At 38.6% G+C, this 24744-nt stretch overlaps 1 protein-coding gene across 2 annotated transcripts in view; it reads right to left on the bottom strand.

The window, feature by feature from the left end:
• ADARB2 (adenosine deaminase RNA specific B2 (inactive)) overlaps positions 1-14333 on the bottom strand; it is a 427450-nt gene extending 413117 nt beyond the window's left edge. The window contains exon 1 of one of the 2 annotated variants that reach the window (XM_048837675.2): positions 13843-14333. In XM_048837675.2, the coding sequence (XP_048693632.1) occupies positions 13843-13942 (100 nt within the window). In that variant the 5' untranslated portion in view covers positions 13943-14333. The remainder of the gene's footprint in view (positions 1-13842) is intronic. The other variant, XM_048837673.2, reaches the window with a different exon arrangement.
• Between the last annotated feature and the right edge of the window lie 10411 nt (positions 14334-24744).

The following is a 24744-nucleotide window of genomic DNA, read 5'->3' as shown; positions in this document are numbered from 1 at the left end:
AGGAATAGAGCCTGATCCTGTTCCAATGGCAAAACTCCCAATGATTTCAATGGGAACAGGATCAGACTTCGGCTCTCTTTGGCTCAATCTTTTTTTTTCTTTTCTTTTCTGTTCAATTTTTTAAAAACGTGAAGTTGTACTTTGATTTCTATTTGCATTTTCCCATAGACCACGAGGTGTGTGTTATCAATTGTATTAGTGACTTCTTATGAACCAAAACATGTATTGTAATATGCGTACTGCACAAGCACATATACATAACACAACATGTAACTTTTGCAAAAGTATACAATAACATTTTCTTCTTCCTACTATTTAAGAAAATAAATGCAATAAAATCAATTACTTTAGAAACATTATTGCATATGATTAATGTCATTTTATGCATATATTTCTTATGCAGCATTTATTTGTGTGGTTCATTACTTGCCTTAAAAGATTTGCATTTGTTCAAAGCATGAACTTATTCTCGGTTTAAAACGATAAAAGGAAACAAATGTAAAAACATAATGAAATCACCTCAAAATCTGCTTACGTTCTCACTTTTTATGCTAACCCCCATCATAAAAATAATCCACAAAATGTCACTGAGATTACTCCATCAAATCCTGTGTCCATCAAATCCTAAAACATACTCCACCTGCTAGAGAAACTATCATAATAACTGTCTGGGCTTTTATCTGATGAATATGCATTAAAGCAGCAGAAACAATTTAATTTAATCTACATTATTAGGGAAAGTTTCTGAAACAAGCTGTTGTGGAGAAATTTATGTAATATTCAGCGCAGAGAAGCTGTCTCAGAATTGATTGAAGCCCACTTCCTATATTCAGTCAGGGCGCCATAATATTGTTAAAAGAAAAGGAGTACTTGTGGCACCTTAGAGACTAACCAATTTATTTGAGCATAAGCTTTCGTGAGCTACACCTCACTTCATCGGACGCATTCAATGTTTTTGTGTACAGATTGGACAACTGTGTGCATGCTTGACTGCATGCATAACAGTATATGGTGTACTAGGTCTGTCCACCTGTATGTGTATGAACACACAAAATATACACTGAAGATTATTGAAAAGCCTCTTTTTTAACCTCATGCAGTGAATCAGCGTAATCTGAATCACACTGCACTGCAGTATACTAGAGTAAAAGCATACTGTTTGCATGTAGGTCTGTGTCTGACTGCACAGGTGGCTGGGTGTATATTTATGTAAAACCATACCAAACCAGCACAGGCAATATTAATGTAATGATGCACACCACCACCAGTGAGATGGCTTAAAGTCAAACTGGATGAACCATCCTTCACCCTCTTGTGTCTCACTATTGCTGCATATACACAAATATGAGGCTATATAACAGCCTCATGCAGTACCAAACCACAGAGGCGGGAGAAAGGAATGTCAGCCCCTTGACTTGCAATATATTTGCTTTTATTGGGGACTGTTTCAACCTTAGTAGTGCAGAAACATACTTTGCGGGTTACTCTCTTTTGTTATTGTAAAGTGTAGGTTTTCAGGGGGAAATGAATCCTTCACATAGTATAAGTGCATGAATGGGAAAATTTGTGTGAAGGAGCCTTTTAAAACATACACTATTAAATAAATATATTAAGGATATTTTAAAATATGAATTATTTACCAAAAGGACAATTACTATGATTTGTTACCTATACAGGCCCTGAGTCAGCAATGCTTTTAAGTACATGCTTAACTTTAAACTTGCGCTAGGTCCCATTGACTTCAAAGGGGTTTGGGGATGTACTTAAGTACTTTGCTAAATAAGGATGGGATTTTTGAGAAAATGCTAAGGTGTTTTTCTGAATCGGGACCATAATGCCTTGGAACAGCATGGCACTCGAAAAAAAGGATAACAGGATCCCTGCCCTGAAGACATTGTACAATCTAAGAGTCACTCATAAGTACTCCCAATATTTGCTTGAATAAATTTTCTCCATGAGTAAGGATTTGTATGACTGGACTTGGGTATGTCTACATGGCACACTAAGTCTGGGCTCTGATTCAAGTTTGAGCCCAAGCCCCCCTTCCACCCACATACACAATTCAATCTGACTCAGGTCAGCAAGCACCCAGTTCCTCAGACTCTTTGGGGAGACAGGGGGCTAGCCCTGTCATTTTGCAGTATGGACACAGCTCAAGCTGCAGACCCAAGTCAGAAGGTCTGCATAGTGCAGTTTGGACACTTTGACGTGGCTCTGAGACCTGGATCCAGCAATTGTAAACCCAGGCTTAGAATGCAGTGTGGATTCCTGAGGACAGCCTTGGAAATATTGAGTCCACAAGCCCTGATCCCACATACATGTCTACACTGAATTGTAAACCCATGTAAGACAAAAACAACAGGTGGGGATGACAGAGAAAGATGTTTTGGTGGAGGCTGGTTGAAGAGAAAGTTAAAAAAAGCATGTAATTCATGTATCTGGAGGGTTACATAGGCTTTGCTTAATAAACTATATATTGTGACAGTAATGTTTTTTTTGGATCCTTTACAGTTATCCTTCAACATTTTTTTTTCAGTCATTACTGTGAAAGTCTGAGGCAGTTTCTATTTTGCCAATTCACATGCAGCTCAAGTCAGTGTACTACAAATTATTGCGAATTTGTCTAAATAAATGAAGGAAAGGAATTTGTTGGTGACTTTTATATTTGTGGTTTTTTTGTTCCTAAATAAAGTCACTAATACACATTATCAATGAAGGAACCACAACTTCTCTGTTCTTTTAAAAAAAGACTTTTTTTTTTAGTTTTCAGAATGAAAAATAACAGCAGATACTAGTAATTTTTGAATCCTGTAACCTACAAAATCAGCATGCTTATTATTTTCAAGTTCTGTTTAAAATTTGTTCTTGATCTCATGACTTCTTATGACTAAGAAGTATACACAGTTTATAATGGAAACTGCTCTTAACAGTACAGCAACCTAGTGGTCTTTTAGGAAATGGGCACACGTAGACAGAGTGAGTTGCTGGCAAAGAACAAATGTAGGGACTGTGAAGATTTCTGATAAATATTGCACAAAATTAGGTAAACTTGGAAGTCATTACACCTTTTAAATTAATCATTTCATTTCAATGTGTTTTAGAAAAATCTCTAACCATTTCAATCAGCCTTGTATACAAATTCCCCTTTAACATCGGAAAAGGGAACACATATGTTACACAAATATACTAGTCTTACATAAAGCTTGTGATAGGCCGCTAATGTTTGAAGAAGTGGTTCCCAACAATATTTTCTCACTCAGCTTCCCGTAAGCCTTCTACCACATGTACAGCACTAGTGACTGTGGGACAAATTTAGCTCCATCAAAATTAAAAGAGTTATACTAATATAACACCAGCTGAGGATCTGGCCCTACCCATTGTTTTCCCATTTTAAAACAAACACTTGTGTAAGCACTACCAAAGACAAAGACAACACTGTTTCAAAAAGAAATAGAATAGGTTCATTTGCTGACCTTGTTTACACTCTGTTCCTGTACTGTGAATATTGATACTGCAGTATGGCACATTTTTAACTTCCATAATTTGAAATGGCCAGGGATACCAGGGGCTGTCCTCTCCTAGAAAAACGTTCCACGGAGAAAATTTGGTGCAATTTGATTAATTCCAAAGGCAAAAATTTGCTCCTTAAATGTGAATAAGGGTTTACTGCACAGAACTGGGTATTAAAAACTTCTGAATTCTAAACCTGATCCTGACCCTGAGGTCCATGAACCACTCTGGCTCAGTTTCCTCACTTGTGAATTTTAGGTAGTCTGCCTCTCTAATTCTGAGACGTAATATGACAATTTCTGCATAAGTGCTTTGAATATTCAAAGCACAGGTGCCAAGTATTATGACAATGATGATGATGCATTTTTATTAATCCTAGCAGTAAGAATCCTTTCTGGTTTGAAAGAGTTCGAATTACCTGAAGAAAGAGGATAATCTCTGTGTTGGGCAGGGAAAACACACCAACCCTCTTTCCAATTTGAGGGTGCAATTTTAACAAGGCACTCCCGGAGTCCTCACACGAGCCCTCTAGCACATCACTGACTAGAATTATTTTTTGGAGTCTGATGCCATTTATTCAGAACATAACATCTGGCTAACAAAGTGTGCACTTTCTAGAATGCATCTGTAAATGTGTGTTCTGTAAAAGCCGTTATTAGTCCTATTACAATTGCAAACCACACTTATAAAAGCAAAGACTCCTAATTTCTATTTCAATTCTCACTAATCAAAGTAGGATAAGACCTTAACAAACGCATCTGGTTTTGAGAACAAATTGTAATCCATTGGGAGCGGGATACTCATGACAAGTTGGTGTCTGACTGCATTTCATCCTCACTGTTTACAATTTGTCCCAGACACGCTTAGATCTACAAATTCTCCATTCTCCTAGCAACTGAATGCAGAGGAAAGGTATGCTTTTACTATACACTATTGCTAGGACACAAGTTCATGTATGGAGTCTTGCTCTTGGTTTGTGCTAGGAGAATTGAAGTAGTGTTTATACTTAAATACTAGGTATCCCCCTTTTCAGCATGTGTTGGAATATTGGAGAATTTGTAGTACGAGGATTTTTTTGCTTTTTTATCATCAAGTGACTAAGTTTATGGCTTTCAGCTGAATGCATGTAAGGTATTTTTTGTGAATACTGCACTCAATAAAATAAATCTTTGTGGAGTATGGCAGATGCCCGTAAAATTGGTCATTTTAAAGTGATCTGTGGTGATGATGAGCCAAATATCGCGATTTTTAAAATAACAGATTTTACAGACAAATATATCAGATGCTTTAGCATAAATAAATGCTGCACCACAGACCAATTAATATACTGCATAGCAGTTAGCAGCTCGAGGAAATCTTCTGTCCATGACATTGGGGAAAATTCTCTGCTCACACTGTTCTTTTAAAACTTTTAAAGATAAAAAGAGCAAGAGCTGAGCTGCAATTTAATTACTGTTTCTGCTGCTTAACAATGGATAGAGACAATACAGATAGCTGTGATCCCCCCCCATCCCATCCCTAAATTACCATTTGTATAAATTTCAACATCCGAATAGAAGCGATTGGCAAGGGGGAAAGGAAGATACAACCTGGATATCAGCTAAAAGAAAGTTTATTTTACTTATAAACTACTCAGGAATCTATATGTATTTTGTGGCAGGTATGATAGGGATGATAGAAACATGATGATGATGATAGGATGAATGTAATACAAAACACAAGCTTAGGGTCTGCCCCTGTTCCCTCCGAAGTATGAGTTTTGCCATAGATGCAGCTGAAACAAGATCAGCACATGAAGCGGTTTAAACCAAATCCTCTCATTTTTAACACGTTAAATGTTTTCATTTAACTTCTGGGTCTGCAATATTTGAGTTCATTAGACGAAAACCTGTTTAAATTAGCTATCCTGTCTAGTAACCAAGTTTAAAAAACTTGTAGCAAATGTACTCATTTCATATACTGTAGATATAATTTGGAAACTGTGATTAGGAGTTTCTTCCATTTATTTATTTCTCCATTTGTTTTCTATTTGCTATTTTCTTTGGATGGTTTCACATATTTGTTTTAACTACAATATATTTGGGACTATTATATATATGCCTGTCTGTGTGTATATGTACACACTATATTTATATTTGTATTTGCATTTATATCTTTTGTCTATTTCTTAAGGTATATATAAAATCCTTAAACATAATATTATAAAACCCAATAATAACCCACATTTAAGTAAGAACTGTGTGGATTCCACTGTGTTTAAGAGCTATTTCCTAATACAACCTGGGTTTTATGATACCCATCAATTTAGCATGTCTAGACGTCTAGAGCAGCTGGAGACCATTTTTTATATATATACGGTAGGCACAATTCTACTGCCGTGGCTCATGCTGAGCAGGACCTTACTATGAGATTCCAGTGCAAGTAGAGGTGGCAGCTTAAGGCCTGGTATGAGGGTGATATGTCATTAGTGCGGGTGTCATAGCCATTGTTTGATATTTATTTCCGGTTCATATTTCCCATGGTTTCTAACTGCCTTTCCCCCTTCCCCCCTCCATCACCATTTAAAGAATAAACAGCCATTTTTCAGCTTCTAAGAAGAGGTAAGAACCAGGCAATTATGTTAAATTAATTTGGTGTAAATCTCTTTCTACAAGGATGAAGATACAAAGTCTGTCATGTTCAATTTTTTTTTCTCATACACCTTTGACTCTTCATGCTGGTGTTTCATTAACAGCGAGAGAGTGGCGACTCCACTAATAATTTTGAACAAAGTTTCTCTTACAGAGAGCAAAGATTATATAAAGATGGTAACGTCACTTTGTTCTGTAGATTTCAGACTGAAATCTAGTTGTAAACCACTGTTGAACCCCAGAAAAGAAAAAGAAAAGAAAAAGAACCAGCAACCTCCTTTACCATCAGTACTTCCTAACAATATTAGCAGGTGGCATATATCTAAAATCAAATGCATTTAAAACTACTTTGGGACCCAATCCTCAAGTTCAATGGGACCACTTGCATAAATAAGACTATTTAAGGGTTGCAGGACTAATCCACTGATGTAAATATACAGATTATAAAAGATTTACTGTATCTGGATACTATGATAATACAAAGAAATAATAATATCTGGCCGTCATTTCATATCACTGGTTTTCTTTTGCTTAAAAAGAAATAATTATCTGCCCACACATGTCATTTTAACCATTTTAACCATATGTTTTTTCTAGCTATTTTACTGGTGACATTTTAAATCTTCCACAACAGCAAAATCTGGAGTACTGTATTGCTGACAATGGCCAGGACACCAGAATAAGGTGAAAGAAACACTACAGTGAGCAGTTGTGGAATAGCTTTCCTGTAGGGCAAGTTTCCTCCTAATCCATCCAGCTCTAGTAAGTGGCTGGATTATGCTTTGAAGAACAAGGATTTATAGCTCCTATTTAAAAACCAAATCCTATTAATTCATCAATTCTGGCCTGATTCTGCATTCACTTAAGTCAATAGCAAACTTTTCACTGATATCAATTTTGCAGGATCAAGCCCAGTATCCATATATACAGGATTTAAAAAATCTTATTAAGATCTTGAAGTAAAAAATATCTGGAGGCAATGAGTTCCACAGGTTCATTATGTGTTATATAAAATATATATTTCCTTTTATCAATTTTAAATGTGTTGTCTTTCAGTTTCAGTGTTGTATTATAAGGATAGGCAAAGAGGACTACCTGATTTACCTTCCCTACGACCATTCATTAATTGTATACCTTTGCCATCGCCCCTCTTATGTTTCCTCTCTTCAGATGAAAGACTTTCCACATCACTAATTCTTTGTGTTACACATCTCTAGATCCCTCTACTTCTGTGATATCTTTTTAAGACCAGATGACCAGAACTGAACACAGCGTTCCAGCTGAGGGCATTCCATTCATATATATAATGGCGCTGTAATATTTTCATTGTTATTTTCCATCCTGTTCGTTTTTTCCCCTAACATTCTGTTTGCCTTTCTCACCACTGCCGCACAGTCAGGACAAGTTTTCATTAAGCTGTTCACAATGATGTCCAGTTCTTAGCTTTGAGTGGCTATGGTTAATTCAGAGCCCAGAAATACATCTACATACTTCAAATAAATAAAAAGAAAAGGAGTACTTGTGACACCTTAGAGATGCCACAAGTACTCCTCTTCTTTTTGCGAATACAGGCTAACACGGCTGCTACTCTGAAACCTTTCAAATAAATAGTAAATGCTTTATCTCGTTGCATGTTAAAAAGGAAAAAATACACCTTTTAAAGAAGAGATATTAAGAAAACTTAACAATGAGCCACCAGATCACTTGTACACTAAAGGTACCACATTTGGTTACTTTATGAATTACCAAGGCTTAGTCACTATTAGGAGTCATAAGCTGCTTCCATGAGTTAACAAAGTGGTCTTTTGTTACATTCACAATTACAACATGCTTTTGCAAACTCTGCTAGGTTGTCTGAATTTTGAACAATGCAGCCAACAGGGAAAGAAGATTAGATAGGGAAGAAATGTAAGCACTTTATTTACTATTGGAGCTTATGTAATTTACAGGGAAATCAGGCTGTGATACATAAAAAAAATGTCAAGTCTATCATGGACCCTTTTAGACTGATGTATCTGCTGATGCATATCAGCTTTATTGTCTCGATAACTAATAGTTTACAAAGGAAAAACTGTAAACTGCCTAGAAGGTTGTCGAGATAGTTGGCTCTAAATGTAGGAATCAATTTAGGTTCATTACTACTCACAAAACCTATAGCATATTGGCCAGGAGGGTTTCCAAGTAGTTCAATTAGTGGATATTAGATATTCTAACGTTTCACTTTTTCTTTTACTATCACATACAGACATAAATGGAAGTAAAGCTAATAAAACTGTTTGTACAGACCTTTAGTGGCTTTGATATTTCATTAGGCAATTTCAACTGACCTTTAATTTTTAGTGCAGTGTTTCCCATTTGTATCAGTAGAACTTCAGAAAGGGCTGTCGTAAATGTTTTAAAAACTGCATTAATCTCGCTTAATAATCTGGAGTTTGTGAGCCTGGGTGTGTAGAACCGTGTGGGAAAATTTACCTGCTCAACTCACAAAGAGAAATGACAGATGTTAAGTGACATACACTCATTTTCTGCATTGTGATGCTTTGTGGGTGTCTTTAAGAGATTTTGAACGGCCATAATAGGAAGCAAAAAAACCTGAATTAATTTCTAATTGTTTGAAAAAATGAAGATAGCTATTTACAAGGAGTGCACAGGTACAGTGTGAATATATTATTGATTTATATGCTAGTACTTTTTTCTCCTTTATGTAAACATGTGAAGGTTAATCCAAAATATTTTGCTCTCTCTGGTAAGGTAAAATGCTCAATTTTATTGACCCCTCACTTACATGCAGTTACTAGGAAGAGGCAATTATGCTGTAACCAAATCCTCCGCTATTTAGATATCAATGCATGAATCCCATATTTTTATTCTAAATTTAAGTTCAGCCATCGTAGCTAATGCCCTTGATGCAATCTCCAATTGCTGTCATTACACGGATCACTAGAAATTGGAGGTAATAGTTAAAAGAAAAAAGGTTGAAAATTAGATGGATAAAGGCTTAATCAATTTAATTTTATCATCAAATCCAGGCCCTTCCTCTTGAGCTGTCAGGGTATGAGATAAGCAGAGCGCATCTTGAAACACAACACAATCCTGTTGTAGAGAAGGAGTTGTGTCCCTGAACCAAGACGAAACACGCTTATTTATTACTTTGGCATTGCTGGGTGATGAAGACTGAAGCTGACTTCCTCTTTCCATCCTCAGCACAATCTTGTTATTTCATTATTTTTTTCTGGAATTTCATTGCATCATAATCCTGTCTCTCTCACCATCCGCTGCACTTACTGTGTTTATTTTGCCAACTTTTATTTCTTGCCCCTCAATATCAATAGCGAGCTCAGCTCTCTCTCGCTCTCTCTATTCCAGTATTTCACTTTGCGTTTATATCTGATTCATTCCATTTTCCTACGATTAAGTTTAACTAATGGCTTTGAAGAAATCACACTCAAACAATGAGTAAATTTAATTGTTGTCGTCTTTTGGAAAATAATGAAGCAGTGGTACATTCCAACCCACCAACTTCACGTTAAGATTCCAAATGTTGATTTCCACCAAGATGAGGAAGGCTTATGAAAGTTTGGCCTTTTACAGCATGATTAACATGTTACAACTCTGTTTTATTTTAGTCCCTTTTTTAGCATTTTCATCTGAAAACAAACTTTCTTTTTAAAGTTCTTGCCCTTCCCTTCCTATTTCTACACAGAATTTGTTCAAGGCTCTGAAGTGAATTTTACCAGTAATCTGTTTATAACCTATTATGTTTCAAACTCGTACACATATGAATTTGCAAGGTGTTTTTTGTTGTTTTGCAAAGGGACACAAGCCACTAAATGTTAACATGGATAAATGTTAACATGGATTTATTCAAATTATTAAGCATATTTCTCTAAAGTCAGATCACACCATAGACAAAGATTAAAAGAACAAAATTAATACTGCTACAGACCTGCCATTAAGTAATTTACAGAAAATTAGCATGCTGATATTCTGGCAAATATCTGTCTTTATTTTACATCTGCCCTTTGAGAAATTATGATATTTACTTACCATTAAGAGTTAAAATTGTTATTTTCTGAATAATAGTGCAACTATTCCTAGCCATAATTGCTTACAAAATAGCTATGAATATCAGAATATTTTAGCCTTCCAATACACTTTCTGCAAGTAGTGTAAAACTAAATTAAATTTCTATGTAAATATGCTTGTAATGTGATACACACTGCATGGACATTTGTTTATACCATTAATACTAGGGTCTTAACTAAGCCCTGAGACTCATTCACTATAAACATAATACAGGGAATAATAATAACTGAACTATATCTTTGAACATTGAAACCATACAGTACATGGCGATTACACTGCCTGATTTACATATACAGAAATAGTGCCTGTCCCTGTGAGAGTATGTCCCTTTCCCTATATTTATCCTAAATAAATGCAGAAATTTAACTTTTGTAGAATGCAATTTGTTTCCCTCAGATGTAACTGCCTCTGAGGTAACGTAACTCCTAAAGCATAGTGCCAGAATCAATGAAAAACACAGCAAAGGATTATACACTGATACACAGAGGCATTGTATTAAAATTCACATCGAGCAGTGTAAGAAAATAAACAAAAACCTGGAAAGTAAAATCAGAAAGAGATAAAGAATGGCATCAAATAGAGAGCAATACTTGCTTCTACTCCAAAGCATGCCTAAGTGTTTTATAAAGTAGTACAACTTTCTAACCTGATACATAAACACATCAAATATGTAATATATAGCTGATATAATGAATTTATTTCTATAAATGATCTGTTTGTAATATCACTTGTGTGTCTTTAGATATATTTCATTTTCTCACACTGATTTCTACTAAATTAAAATTGAACACTGAGGTGAGTGTATCTGTGTGCACTTGTGTACACACACACACACATTATATATATATATATATAACACACATATACATGCGCACACACACACATGCACACAGCCACCCGACCCCCTGTTTATTTTCTTCAATAACACCTGACAAAAGTGTACCTGCTGTAGATAGTAAAACACACACTGGAAAATAGTTAAATGCATAAACCTTTGGTATAATCCTTTAAAAATGGTTTACTCAATTGATTAAAATAGATTACATTGTGCGCAGTATCTGAAAAACAGTAGGACCCATATTCATTCATGTAAAAGATGCGTTCCTTTTTTATTGTTGAGTGCTCAATATATCTGATGCACTGAACAACACCTTTGTATCAGCAATTAACTGGTCTTAGTAAAAAAAAAAATACATACAATCAGTATGGAAACTGGTGTGCTCTAAAAAACAGATCCAACAGGTTTAATACTGGGTTTTTCTTAAGTTGTCATCATATATTCATGAACATATGAATTTTTGTGAGTGTGCACTATGAGCCTATGGGCAGGGAAATTAGAATGATAACACAATTCACATGCTAACCAGTTAAAAAATTCAGAAACTGGTTACAAATGTCCATATTTCAAGGAATCAGAAATTAGCTCCTGAAAGTTGTCTATCTACTATTGGACAAATGTATCAATTCCTTTCAGGAATTCTACCAAATTCCAGTTGTGCATTCTGCAAATAGTTACCGTTTAGCAACTTTGCTGTCTGAAGAAGATGCCTAACTTCCATATTATTTCAGCAAAACACAGTTTATAGGAAACGGCACCTTATTAAAGAACTTCACTTTTTTGTTGTTTTAGAAACAAAACTAACAAGTGTAATTAGCCTTTGAATCTTTCTTCTATAGTTAAATGAATTATTGATTCATTTCTGTACCCAAGTTTAGGATAACAGTCTGTGGCCAAATTTTAACGTCCTTATAACTAGGTTTGCTAAAGCACATATAACTTATTACAAAGTCAGTAGAGCTAGGTTTAGGTAAAAACAGAGAGCCTTACAAACTAACAGATTTAATCCACATTAATTGTGGGGTGGACTTTTCCCTTGCTTAGTACTTTAGATAATATTTCTTTTGTGACACAGCATAAAGCACAACTGTAGAAGACACTTTGGTATGAGCTATTAGAAAATATTAAAGATTTGTTGAAATAAGTCAAAGTTATACGCAGGCTGCTGCTTTTCTATTTCAAGTATCCGTTCACATACACGTTTGATTGTTTTACTTACTTTTAGGGCACTGTTTGTTACTAAACTTTTGAACAAAAAGATGGAGTTTCTGGGAAATATATAATAGTGACAATCCAATTTTGCAGAGTCCCCCTTTTAGCATTCGGCTAGTTATTGCAAGTCGCCACAGAAAGCCTGTTTTGAAGCCTTTCTAGAAAGTTATCAGGATGCACGCCCAATGGATTTTGTGTGAGGCAATAATTAAAAGACACATGAATAATTGACATTTAGGGCTTCCAAACTGTCTGGTTAATTTCCAGAATCTGAAGAAGAAATAACCTACTCAAAGGCTTTAAAAGAACAGCTTGAGCTGACGAGCTAGCTGACAGAAACTTATCTTAGGCCTCCGAAGCAATGACAATTACAGACTAGGTGGAATTCACAGCTCTGGTAAACCCTTTTGTATTAGCATCTTTATAGCCTTAACAAATTGCAGCTGGGCATTTCTGACATTCTGCTTATTAAATCAATTTTATTTTACTTTCAAGTACTTACAATATCTTACAATAACCCTAACTTTAACTGTTCAGGCATAGCACCAGGAATGTGGCAGGAAGTCTTATTCCCTCTCTGTGAGAAAGCAAGATTGTCTTGGGAAAAGCTTTTATCTAAGGCATACTCACAGTCTGCAATGACATTCAGTAGCTTCACTTTTTTTTGGATTAGAGTAATTACTAATCTAGCATTTCTATAATGGAGGTTTGGTTAGAGAAGTGGATCAGAATTAATGCATTTACTAACTTTACTGCAGCAAGCTTAGGCAAATATTAATAACAGGGCAAAAATAACAGTCTGTAAGTAGCAACCTGTCAGAAAACTGCTTTTCTCCCCACACTGATTTCCAGCTTGTTTCATTACCAACAAGATGGTGTATCCTCTATCCTTTTTTACATACTAAATTTCTGCTTCATAAGCCATGTGCAAGTGAGACTTATTAGGCAGTTCATAATTGTCATAGGAGAAATACTCAGATAAATAAGAACTGGTCCCATGTTATTGCAAAGCCAGTGTCAGTGGTATGAGCAACTCTGAATCTGAAGGTGATTTGTATTTGGGGAAAAAAAAAAAACCTGGCAAAAGTCTTGCTTCCTTTTATTTCCTTTTTTAATTCCTAGGACTGCTCGATGTATTATTTCATTAGGAATCATGTGATAACATTACCTCTGACAGGGTCAAAGGAAGCACACTAGCCGTGGATTGTTGAGTTGTGCGGCAGAAACTGGATAATTAAACTGATTCAATCCAGCACAAAGAAAGACGGAAACAAAACACTTCCCTTTTCCTTCAACAAAATAACAATCCCTATCCTTTTTCAGGCATCCCCTTACTTCCAGCAATTGCAAGGCTCTCTTTGTTACAGCCTACATGAAATTGTGGGGTATTTTGCAAACCCTGTACCCAGTGTTCTGTGTAGACAGCATCCTGGAGGCTACAAAAAAGTGCATATATCCAAAATAAATAGACAACATAAGCAGCAGCAGCCCGGAGAGAGTATGTGAGAGAGAACAAGGAAGAGAGAGAATGAAAGAAAAGAAAGGTAGAGGAAAAGCAAACCTTACCTTTTCTCTTTGATCTCCTTCTCCTCCTCCTTTTGGACTTGCATTTTAGTTGAGTACTTGGACCTCCAGAAGCTCTGTTGTTCCCCAGAACTGATGTCATAACTGTAGTTCAGTAAACAAGAATGTAGAGGTCTTTTCTTTCTTGTATATTTTCACCTCTGGTTCTTGCTGCTTGATAGATCTGTGGATAAGGTTCACTTTTTAGTACTGCATGGTGTTTAATTCTAATTATTCTCTGTCACTTGGCATCAGCTGGGTTAAGTGTCTCTGATCTTCTGAGCTGACATGCTTAACTGCTTGTTGTGAGAACTGTGGAAAGGTATAGACTGAAGCTGCTCAAGAGCCTGGTAGCTCTCACTCAGGCTGCCTTCCTTTATCAGGGCTGTAAATGCACGGCTTCTACTTTTTGCACCTCTGCTAGTTGTTTGGCACCAGCCACTTTGAAGCCAATCATGCAGGGAGCTTGTCTATTTGCTGCTGCAAAGTCTAATTAGATCCAATCACAACTGTCTCCTGGCTCTGACATCAGCACCACCAGCCCTCTCCATCCCCTGTCAGCTTGCAAACTCAGCTCCCATTTGGGCTGACGGATATGCCTAGGACCTGATAGAAAGGAAGGGAGAACTGCACTGTAGGGAATAAAAACATACTGCCAGTTTATCTGGGAAAAGCCTAAGGGGCAGCTTACAGGAAGGGATGCTACAAAAGGGATTGCAAGGCTTTTTTTTTTTTGCTGTAGACCATATGAACACAGAATATTATGCTTCCCGACACACAGAAATGCTGGGACTATTTACCCTAACAAAATAGTTTTTAACTAGTTCATTTGTTGCACTGATGATTACTTCCAGGGGAAGAATCTGGGTTACCGTTGAAGAAACACTCTACCCCCAAATCTTATTCAAGATTCCCATTGCATGTCTAGTTATTTAAAGGCACATTTGTTTGCTAAATTCATAATGAAGGGCAAATAGCTCTTTTTGCCCTTCCTTGTGAGTGTAGTAAATGAATGAGCGTGCCAGGGCGCAGTCTGATTTCAAAACGGACATATTACACTCTGCGGCGCTCCGTTTAGGAAACCAGGCAATGAAGGTAACTGGTACAGAGGGGCTTATATGGAGGAAGATGGCAACGGCATTCCTCAGAAAAGCTTGACCACAAAACATTACATATTTCTCAAGAAAATAAAAGGTTACACAGCAGGTCGATCGCCCATTTAAGTGACAGGGATCTTTTTCTTCAGGGCATTTCTCCTCTTAGTTATCAGCTGATTAAAGAATATGAAGCTGCACCCTAGATTGCTAACACAGAAGAAAATAATATTAGAGAAAAAGTTATGCTAAATAATTAATGTCCTCAGTGGCTGCTCCATTTGCAGTAAGCCATAGGAGTACAGTAAAGCTCTGCTTATTGGAACCTCTTTAATCTCAAACTCCCTCTTATCTGCATCTAGGTTACACCCCAGGCTGTGCAGCACTTAGGCTGTAACACTCCCTGTTATTCAGACCCCTGTATATTCAAATGTTTTATGCCCCTGAAACTTTTTTGGTTAGACAGGGTTGAACTCTACATAGATTTTTTTTATATTAAATATATAAAAAGGACATAAAATCATACTAAGGTTTTGATTTAAACCTTTAATAAAATCAAGTACATTCTGTGTAAAGGTCTTAATTTGACCCACATGTGCCTAGGCAATGTGACAATCCCTCTATCCGATCCTCCAAAAGCAGGTCTTGTAAGGCTGGGCATGCTTGGCTGCTGCTGCTTCCCGTAGCCCCCATTGGCCTGGAGCGGCGAACCGCGGCCAGTGGGAGCTGCGATCTGCCGAACCTGCAGATGCAGCAGGTAAACAAACCGGTCCGGCCCGCCGGGGGCTTTCCCTGAACAAGTGGTGGACTGGCTTTGAGAACCACTGTTTTAGAGCACTGAAGAAATCACATCCCTGCGTAGACAAATAGAAATTAGAAGTCAATTGCCTTCCATATTTAAATGCTGTACGTGCGCAATATGGGTTATGAGCTTTAAAAGAAAAGCACATCCTAATTAAAAACAAAAAGAGTACTCTTGGACAGTCATCTATTTATAAGATTTAATTCAAATAATTCTTTTAAGGTTCTAAAGTGTTTTACACAATTTTATTCTACTTCTAACTGGAGTGTTGACAGACTATGGGAATGGTTGTCTTTGTGGTATTTTCAGTCCCCAGGGAGGGCATTCTACCAACCCAATCCTAAAAAGGTGACAATCTGGCTCAGTCTCAGAAAGCTGTCACCTGTGAACTGCTACCCAGTATCTCATCTTTCAGTCCTGGGCAAAGTTATCAAGAAAGCACCAGCAAGCCAACTTGAGCAACATCTGAGCTCTGCAATGACATATTTCCCTCCCAGGCAACTCCAGGAATGATCATAGAACAAAGACAGCTCTGGTTATACTAGTAGATGGATGACCTCCTTATGGCCATGGATGGAAGTGAAAATGAATCAGTCAACCAGCTGCCTTTGACACCATCATTATAGAGTGTTGCACAACTTGCTGGAATTGACAGAATTCCTTAAATGCATATGTTCATTCCTCTCATGTTATCGTGGATGGTGTCAGCTGCTCATCCAGCTAAACTCAATCTTGTCTCCACACTTCTATCTAACTTCTATGTGAAACCTATAAGTGAAACTGTGAGGTCACATGGACCAGCGCAATTACACACAGCTCTCTCTCTCTCTCTCTTTCTCTCTCTCATCCCAGACAGACAATATCCCATTGGATGAAAGTGAAGTAACTTGGGTTCGACCCAGGAAAAACACAGGCAATATTAGTGCAAAAAAGAGAATGTAGTAAATACGATGTCTCTCAACTGCAGTCTCATGCCCGTGCATGGTCAATGCAGTATGCAGCCTTGGGGTTCTGTTGAAATCATTCCTGTTCCTGGACACCCAAATAATGGTAATTACCAGTAATACCAGATTCCACTGTCTAACAAGGAGACTTTGTCTTTTCTTCTCAGATGAGGGCCCAACTACAGTGATCCTTTTGTTCATTACCAGTCGGTTGGACTCCTTCTGACTGCATTATCTGGAGCTAAAGCCAAAGCTCTCAAGAAGCTGCAGTTTGTCTACCGCACCTCAGCCTGCCTCCTGTGAAAAACAAAACCCACACATGACACAGAGGCACTGCAACCTGCGCAAGCTGAAGTAGATTGAAGGATTTGTTTCAAGGTGCCAGTCCTCATATATAATGCTCTTTCACGGTCAGCTCTATGTTATCTGAAGGACAGCCACTGCTTTTGTGACCCATCTCTATAGCTGACTGCAGCCAGTACAACACATGATTGTCAGAGCTTAGCCTCAAATTCTTATAAGACATTCCCTCAGCACAGGGAATGACCCACCAACAGTGATCGCAACAAACCGAAGCCTCAATACAGTCTAGATGTGGTGCAACTCACCTCTTCACACAGGGTCTCCCAAACTAAAAGAACGGAAGAAAAGACCAAGTAGTTTATTTGCTAGTAGGCAGCAACCAATAGCTAAAATATGAGAGACAGATTTTGGCTGCATCTTAGCAGAACTTTGTGTGCACCTGAATTGTGTGACCACCATGCCTCACAAATCCTGGGGACAGTGGCCAAGTGAGCCCCTTCTTCCCCCCTGGCATGTTTACACAGGCTGCCCCCACCCAGGCCCTGCTGCTGGGGACAGGGGCCGGGTGAGCCAGAGCATCCCCCGGGTATGCTCAACCCCTGTACCCGGCAGCCAAGCCCGGGCAAGGAGCAGGCCCCCACTGTCTCCTAGCCAGGCGCTCTCAGGCAAAAGAGGCTCTGTCCTGCTCCCCGCCTGGCTGCCAGGGAGAGCGGCTGAACATGGCGGGGGAGAAGCGCAGGGAGAGAAGGACAGAGCCCCTCTCCTTCCCTGCCTTTGACAAACCAATCTTGGGGGCACTTGACCCTTCATGCCTCCCGCCCCCATATTGCCTCTGCCGGTTAGAAATCCTCTGTTAATTTTTTTGATGATTTTTTTGAAAATATGAAAATATTTGTGAGGAAAAAAATCTGATTTTGTCTAAGCTATGTGGTTATTGAAATTTGAAAAAGCTTTTGGTTTTCGAACACAACCCAGAAAAATTCTGTACCCTCTACTATGGACCCTTATAATACTGTATGAAGCAAGTGCTTCCACTGGCTGGGGCTTCCTCTCATGGCAAAACTCACATGGTGGGGATTCCTGGACACTCAGGGTGGCAAACTCTGCAGTGTCTCCACTGGGTGTTTCCCTCCGTGAAGAAGAGTCTGAATGAATGGCAGAGGAAGCAGGGGCATGACCTCCAAAACCTGCAGACGCTAGAATCTGCACAGAAATGAAGTCCTACTTCTGTACTATGGTGCACCTCAGCTTCCCCTCCCTCTCTTACGAGCTGTGTGGAGTGGATATCAATATTTGGTTGCTGAGTTTAGAGTGCGGGTGTTGGTGGCTTGTGATATACAGGAGAGCAGACTAGATGATCTGTTGGTCCTTTCTGGCTTTACACTTCATGACTGACTATGACTCCTGTGTCTAAACTCCAGCTCCGATGTGGGGGTGCAGACGTAACATCAACAAGACCCCGGTTGGTGGTGCGCAGGATCGAACCTGGGACTCCGCAGCTTATTGCATGAGCCTCTACTGCATGAACTAAAAAGCCATCTGCCTGTTAGCTAAGCCTGTAGAGCTGACTCATTTTATCTCTCTCTCTCTCTTTCTACCACAAGAAGGGACAGAACACCATACACAGACACAAAGTGAGAGTTAATGAATTCTACTTCCTTCCTTCTACAGAGATCTCTGTGTGGCTCTGAGGGCAGCAGGCTGCAGAGAGTGACAACTTCCCAATGTGTCCCCTTCAGAGGTAGAGAAGGGCTTCTGAGGACTCCTCTCCCTCTCTTTCATGCTCCCCCTCCCCTCCTATTTCTGCCTGCTTTTGCTCCCTTGTGCCCATGAAGGTGAAAAGAAGAATCAGGACCTTAGAAACTGGGAGATAAAAGACGCTCGAGGGCATTGAAACAGGACGAAATGCAATCCTAAGGCTCTGCAGGTGAGACGCCAGAGCCTTCTGTTGCAAAATGCCTGCTCTAATCCACTCTTGCCCTACTTACAAGCCTCTGAAAAGCCTGTCAGTGTGACTATTTGCAGTGAAAGCCACTGTAGCTTTGGGGCCAGACATCAAGGAGTGGGTGGGAAGAAAGAGGAGTGAGGATCCACATTTAATGTTTACAGGTTGTCCTCACTCTGTAGGTAACTGTTTCCATGCAAACAAGTCACCATGTTATGCTGATTTGCACATTTAAATATCATTAGGAAATCTGAGCTAGGCTGGATTCGGATAGGTGGAGGTTGCATTAAAAAGGATTTGGACCCTTCACTAACCGAAGGGAATAGAACTCAGGGTATAGCCACAGCTGCTGCTGGCTTGGGGAGCAAGAATAGACTAGTTTTAACTCCCACAATAAGCTTCCCCCTCCTTCCTAGGCTTGTGAATGTCTTCTTTGCTGGGTTTTCTTAAAGGCTCATGGCTTATACAAAAACAGGTTCCTCTCAGGTTTCAGAGTAACAGCCGTGTTAGTCTGTATTCGCAAAAAGAAAAGGAGGACTTGTGGCACCTTAGAGACTAACCAATTTATTTGAGCATAAGCTTTCGTGAGCTACAGCTCACTTCATCGGATGCATACTGTGGTATATAGCATGCAAGGGAGCAAGATGAGTCAGATCTCCCTGATGAGAGATCCAGTTTTCAAGACCATAGTCTCTTTAATGGGGAAAGCACCTAGATCCCAAAGGTTACAAATCATCATGAATAGTAACTGCAGTTATGGCTTACACAAATGCCAATCTGAACAGTAAAAGAGGCCACAAAACAACAGCCACAGCTAGGGATGGGCCCAACTCTTTCTAGGCATTTATACAGAGATCCTCAGCCTAGCACCCCAACAGCTCTGAATCTGTGGGTAACTAAGTTGCTACGAGAAAAGGAGTACTTGTGGCACCTTAGAGACTAACACGGCTGTTCCTCTGAAACCTTAAGTTGCTACTAGAGATCAGTTTCAACGCTGCTAGTACTTCTTACCTTTATAACATGCTAAACTAAAGCTCTGTGCTCAAACCCTCCTGCATTTTGGGACATTTGAAATCTTGTTCTGGATCCAAATTTTACTGTCTTAGCCAGTCTCTAGCCTGAGAAGCTTAAGCTGTGTAAAGGCCTATTTTAATAGTCATCATCATCACTCTGGCTAATAAGTAGGCCTGAGTTCAGTGGTACAACGCTGAACTAGGAGATATGGGATCCATTCTGAGCTCTGCCATAAACTTGCTATGTGACCTTACAAATCACTTTACCTCCGTGCCTCAGTTTCCCTATATGCAAAAGGGGATAGCGATACTTATATTAATTTGTAACGGGACTTGAGAGTGACCAATGAAAAGTAGCATGTAACAGCTAAGAATCTTGAAATAAATGAATTCATTTTTATCTTTCTAAATCCTCCAAATTCATCATGTGCTGGAAATGTTCACCTCGTGCAAGGTATCTATATTGCACAGTATGGGCATTCAGAAATTTCATAAAAAGAGACAGCTCCCTACCAGTGGAACTAAAGTAGAATGAATATCTGTTAAGCCTATGACATGCAGCCAGGTATTTATAATTGTATCCAGCAGAGGGCAGTGGAACATGTAAATGCTATTCTATTTGCAGTGGTGTTATAGTCAAGCTGGTCCCAGGATTTTAGAGAGACAAGTTTGGTGAGGTAATATATTTTATTGGACCAACTTCTGTTTTCAAGCTACACAGAGACCTGCAGAGCTCTGTGTAGCTTGGAAGCTTGTCTCTTTCACCAGCAGAAGTTGGTCAAATAAAAGACATTACTTCACCCACCTTGTTTCTCTAATGTAAATACTAGCCAGTTCATTGAAATGGTTAACAGTGAGATGAAGGATGGTTTTGTCGTTTACGTCTAAAACTGATGGGGTCAGGTGTCCTGGGTTGTAATCCCATCTCCACCATAGACAATTTGTGGGCAACTCTCTTCGGCTCAATTTTGGAAAAGATGAAGTGTCCCCTCATGTTAGCCACCTCAACTTTTGGACGCTCATTTTGAGAAAACTGGGGCACCCAAAATTACTGAAAAACATTTGAAAATATGAGTCTTAATTTCTCTAATTTTCAGCTTCCTTATCAGTGAAATAGGGATGTTAATATTAGCATATTAACATATTACCACATGGGGATATGAAAGTGCCATTTAAGTGTGATAATGTGATAATATGATAATGAAAGTGCCATTTAAGCGTAAAATATTTTATTTTTCCTAATATCTTTGCTTTGGAAATCTTATAAACATTAGACTAGGAATAATCCTCCCCCAAGCAGTTTTTCTACTATATGAATTAAAACCAGTCTTGCAAAGTTGGTAGAAAAGTATTTTACCATCTACAAAACCAAATGCTTAGCACAGATTATAATGGCAAACCATTTCTTTTGAACCACAGAGATATTTTGTATAAAAATCATGCAATACATTATCTATTTTGCAGAGATAATTTAGTACTGTACAATAGTAATCATAGAAATGTAGTGCCAAATTGTAGTCATGTGATGTTTTAGGTTTGCAGTATTTATTATAGTAAGGATATCCCTCTCCAAAGTTTAAGTCTGCAGACATGAGCATGGCATATGTTCAGTATCACAAATGATTTGTTCAGACATCCTGCACCTGTCACTATTCTTCAATCCATATTTGTTTTAACTTTGTTAGTGACTGATATTTAAGTAGAATATGACTGAAGTATATTAAACTGCAATAACATCATCTGAGACTCCCTGGCAGATTCATGCTATGGTAATGATGTTCTATTACTTAATAAAAAAGTACCATTATGATCTGCCCACTTATTTTAAAAATTATTTAAAAACAAGAATTTTGGCAACATGCTGCAATAATAAAACATTCAGATAGAGCTCGTATATGAGCCATCACAAAATCATGAGCAGAAATGTGTATGCAAGAGAGTACACACATGCAAAGTATACGTGCAAATAATATGATGTGTCTGTATGCAGGTGCTATTCACCATTTGTCCATCTATATGATACAATGGCAATTTTATAAAGTGATTAAGGCCCTGATCCTGCTATGAGTTCCCCATGAGCAGAATCCATTTTCAGTGAGGCTCCATGAGGCGTAAGTGTTGGTCTGTGTCAAGCTCACCGCAGGATAAGTCTAGAATCAGGAGCAAAGGACACTAAAGGAGATTTAGTGCTACTTAGTAAACAATTTCAGTGCATTATATTTCCCTATGCGATGACCTAGGAAAGTTATCCTGTGACTCTTAAATGGCTATGTCATTTTGGTGTAAATTTCCTATAAGAAAGTTTGTCTCTTGATTGCCAAGCTGGACTATTGTGTCTGTTTTCTGTTCACACTTGGATTGTTTAGAATCAGACACTGTGGGTTAATCTGGACTGGTTTCATTTGACTGACGGCATCTCATGTAAATATCTCTACTGTGTTTTAATAATGAACTACTGTAGGCTTGTTCTAAAGTTAAAGGCAAAACTGGATGACACACATATTTGCCCACAGATTATTTAACAAAACACCAATACCACCATCACCATCTGCCTTATTTATTCTTTTGTTTTAATTTATAAAAAATGACAACAGAATTTATTCAACCCACATAATCATCCCAGCTAAGGAAAAATTCATAATAATGATAGTTAATAACGCATGACATGAGCCTCATGTTGTACCCTGAACGCCAAAGACTACATCTCTGACAGAGCTGAGAAGGAATCGTGTTCCAGAACCAAGATCCCACCAATGAAAATGCCTTCCCACAAGCTCTTAGATGTTCATTTTGAAAACTGTCAGGGTCCCAGCTGAGCACAGGTGCTCTCTGTGGTAACTCAAAAGAGAGAGACAATGTCTCAGGCAAAAAGAGCACAAAACATGACAAGCTTTATAAATCAAAGCCAACAACTGGCACTGATTCTAGAAGTAAATAGAGAACCAATGCCATCTTTGGGTCCTCCTTCCCACACCAACAAGCAGATGCATTCTGCAACTCCTGTAGCTTCTGAGTGGTCTTCAGTGGTAGGCCCATGTAAAGTAGACTGCAGAAATCCTTATCCGGTGGCCACAAAGGCTTGGATAACTAAAGGAAGGCCCTCAACTTGGTTTCAATCCCCAGTTCTGCCACAGACTTCCTGAATGACTTTGGGCAAGTAGTTTAAATCTCTGTGTTCCAGTTCCCCATCTATACACTGGGGATAGTAATACTTCCTTTGTCTCTTGTCTATTTAGACTATACACTTTTCAGGGCCATGGCTGTCTCTTTCTGTGTATGTATACAGCACCTACCACAATGGAGCCTTAATCTTGCTTGGTGTTTCTAGGTACTACTGTAATAGAAATAAACAAACGTTCGACATAAGTGACTGCAATCACCTCACCAGATGCAGATTTCAGCCACTAACACCACTGAGAATGCAGGAGAAACTGGGGATCAAAAGTAGCTTTCCTAAACTGTCAAGCTCTTGAAGAGCACGCTGACATACCCCCTCAAAAATGTGGGCAAACGCAAGTCATTCAACACTGTTTAGATATTTCTTTTACTCCCTACCACATCAGTGTCACCTGAATTTTCTTTGGCCTGAACTTTATCTAATTTGCCCTCATCCAAATCTGATCTCAGGGAGGCATCAGGAAACCAAATATACTGCACCATCTGTGTCTGTAGAAAAAGAGACCTAGAGCTGCTTGTCATATGTATACTTATGCCGTTGCATCCCAAATCACCATACTATCTCCCCCAGAGGCATGTTGAACAGGAGGGATAACAGAATTCCTGCATAAGAGAATACTCAGGGCAGATGACCTATTGCTCAGTAACACCCTTTGGGAGCTTTCAAGAGCTAAATCCTTCCAGAGCAATTCCATTCACCCCAACCAGGATCCTCACGCAGGTCAACAAAATCCCAGCAGTATCAAAGGCTGACGATGGGTCTAAAATAATAAAACAGGACACTTATCTTCTGTGCATGGATAAAAGCAGATAATCAAGTAACAAGACTAATCCATCTCCACGTCATACCTGCTCCAAAAGCCAGAGTGAAAGGGAACAAATCACCTGAAAATTCCAGGTGACTTCGAAGACACTTCCCCCAAACCTGATCAATCACCTTAGCCAGAGCTTAGTAATTGGACTGAAGCCTTATATTTTATTTTAAAGCATCATAAATAACATTATTCAATGGAGAATCCTGGTCTCTATTTCCAGAGGAGAAGGGGAATGTGGGAAGGCCCCACACATGGCTAGTGAATGCACTACAATGGCTTGCTGGGTACATAGAGGCCTGTGTCCATCTCCTAGGCTAAAGTAGGAGGCTGCAGGTTACCTTGGGCTGAGGATTCTTTTCCCCAGCACCTTTTTCCAAACTTTTTTTACTTGAGCTTTGTTCACTGAATCAGCATTCAGCCTGTAACAAAGTCTACATGTCAAATCAGTGATAAATCACAGTTTTACATTGAGATAATGACAACCAGCTACCAAAGCACAAGTATCAGAAAGAAGCTTAGTGAAGCTGACACCATTTATTTTAAAATAATTAACTTTTCTTTACATGCTGCCTACTTTCAATAGAGACAGGCCTGATCCAAATCTCCGGGGATGAACTCTTCCCAGGTTGGCAGAAAGGGAAGGTTTGAATCTGAATTTTTTCTCAGGCATATCTCTAATTTTTCAGAGTCTCTTAAACTCAGTTATATTTAGTCTTATTACAGACAAAGTGCTCTGACATCAGGTACCACTAAATGCTTCCATCACCCCCCCAAAAATTGTCCTTTTGAGTTTCTCTTCTTTTCTTTCTTTC

Source organism: Caretta caretta, chromosome 2, assembly GCF_965140235.1.
Source record: "Caretta caretta isolate rCarCar2 chromosome 2, rCarCar1.hap1, whole genome shotgun sequence".
NCBI lineage: Eukaryota > Metazoa > Chordata > Testudines > Cheloniidae > Caretta > Caretta caretta.
This window is presented reverse-complemented; position numbering and strand designations above follow the sequence as displayed.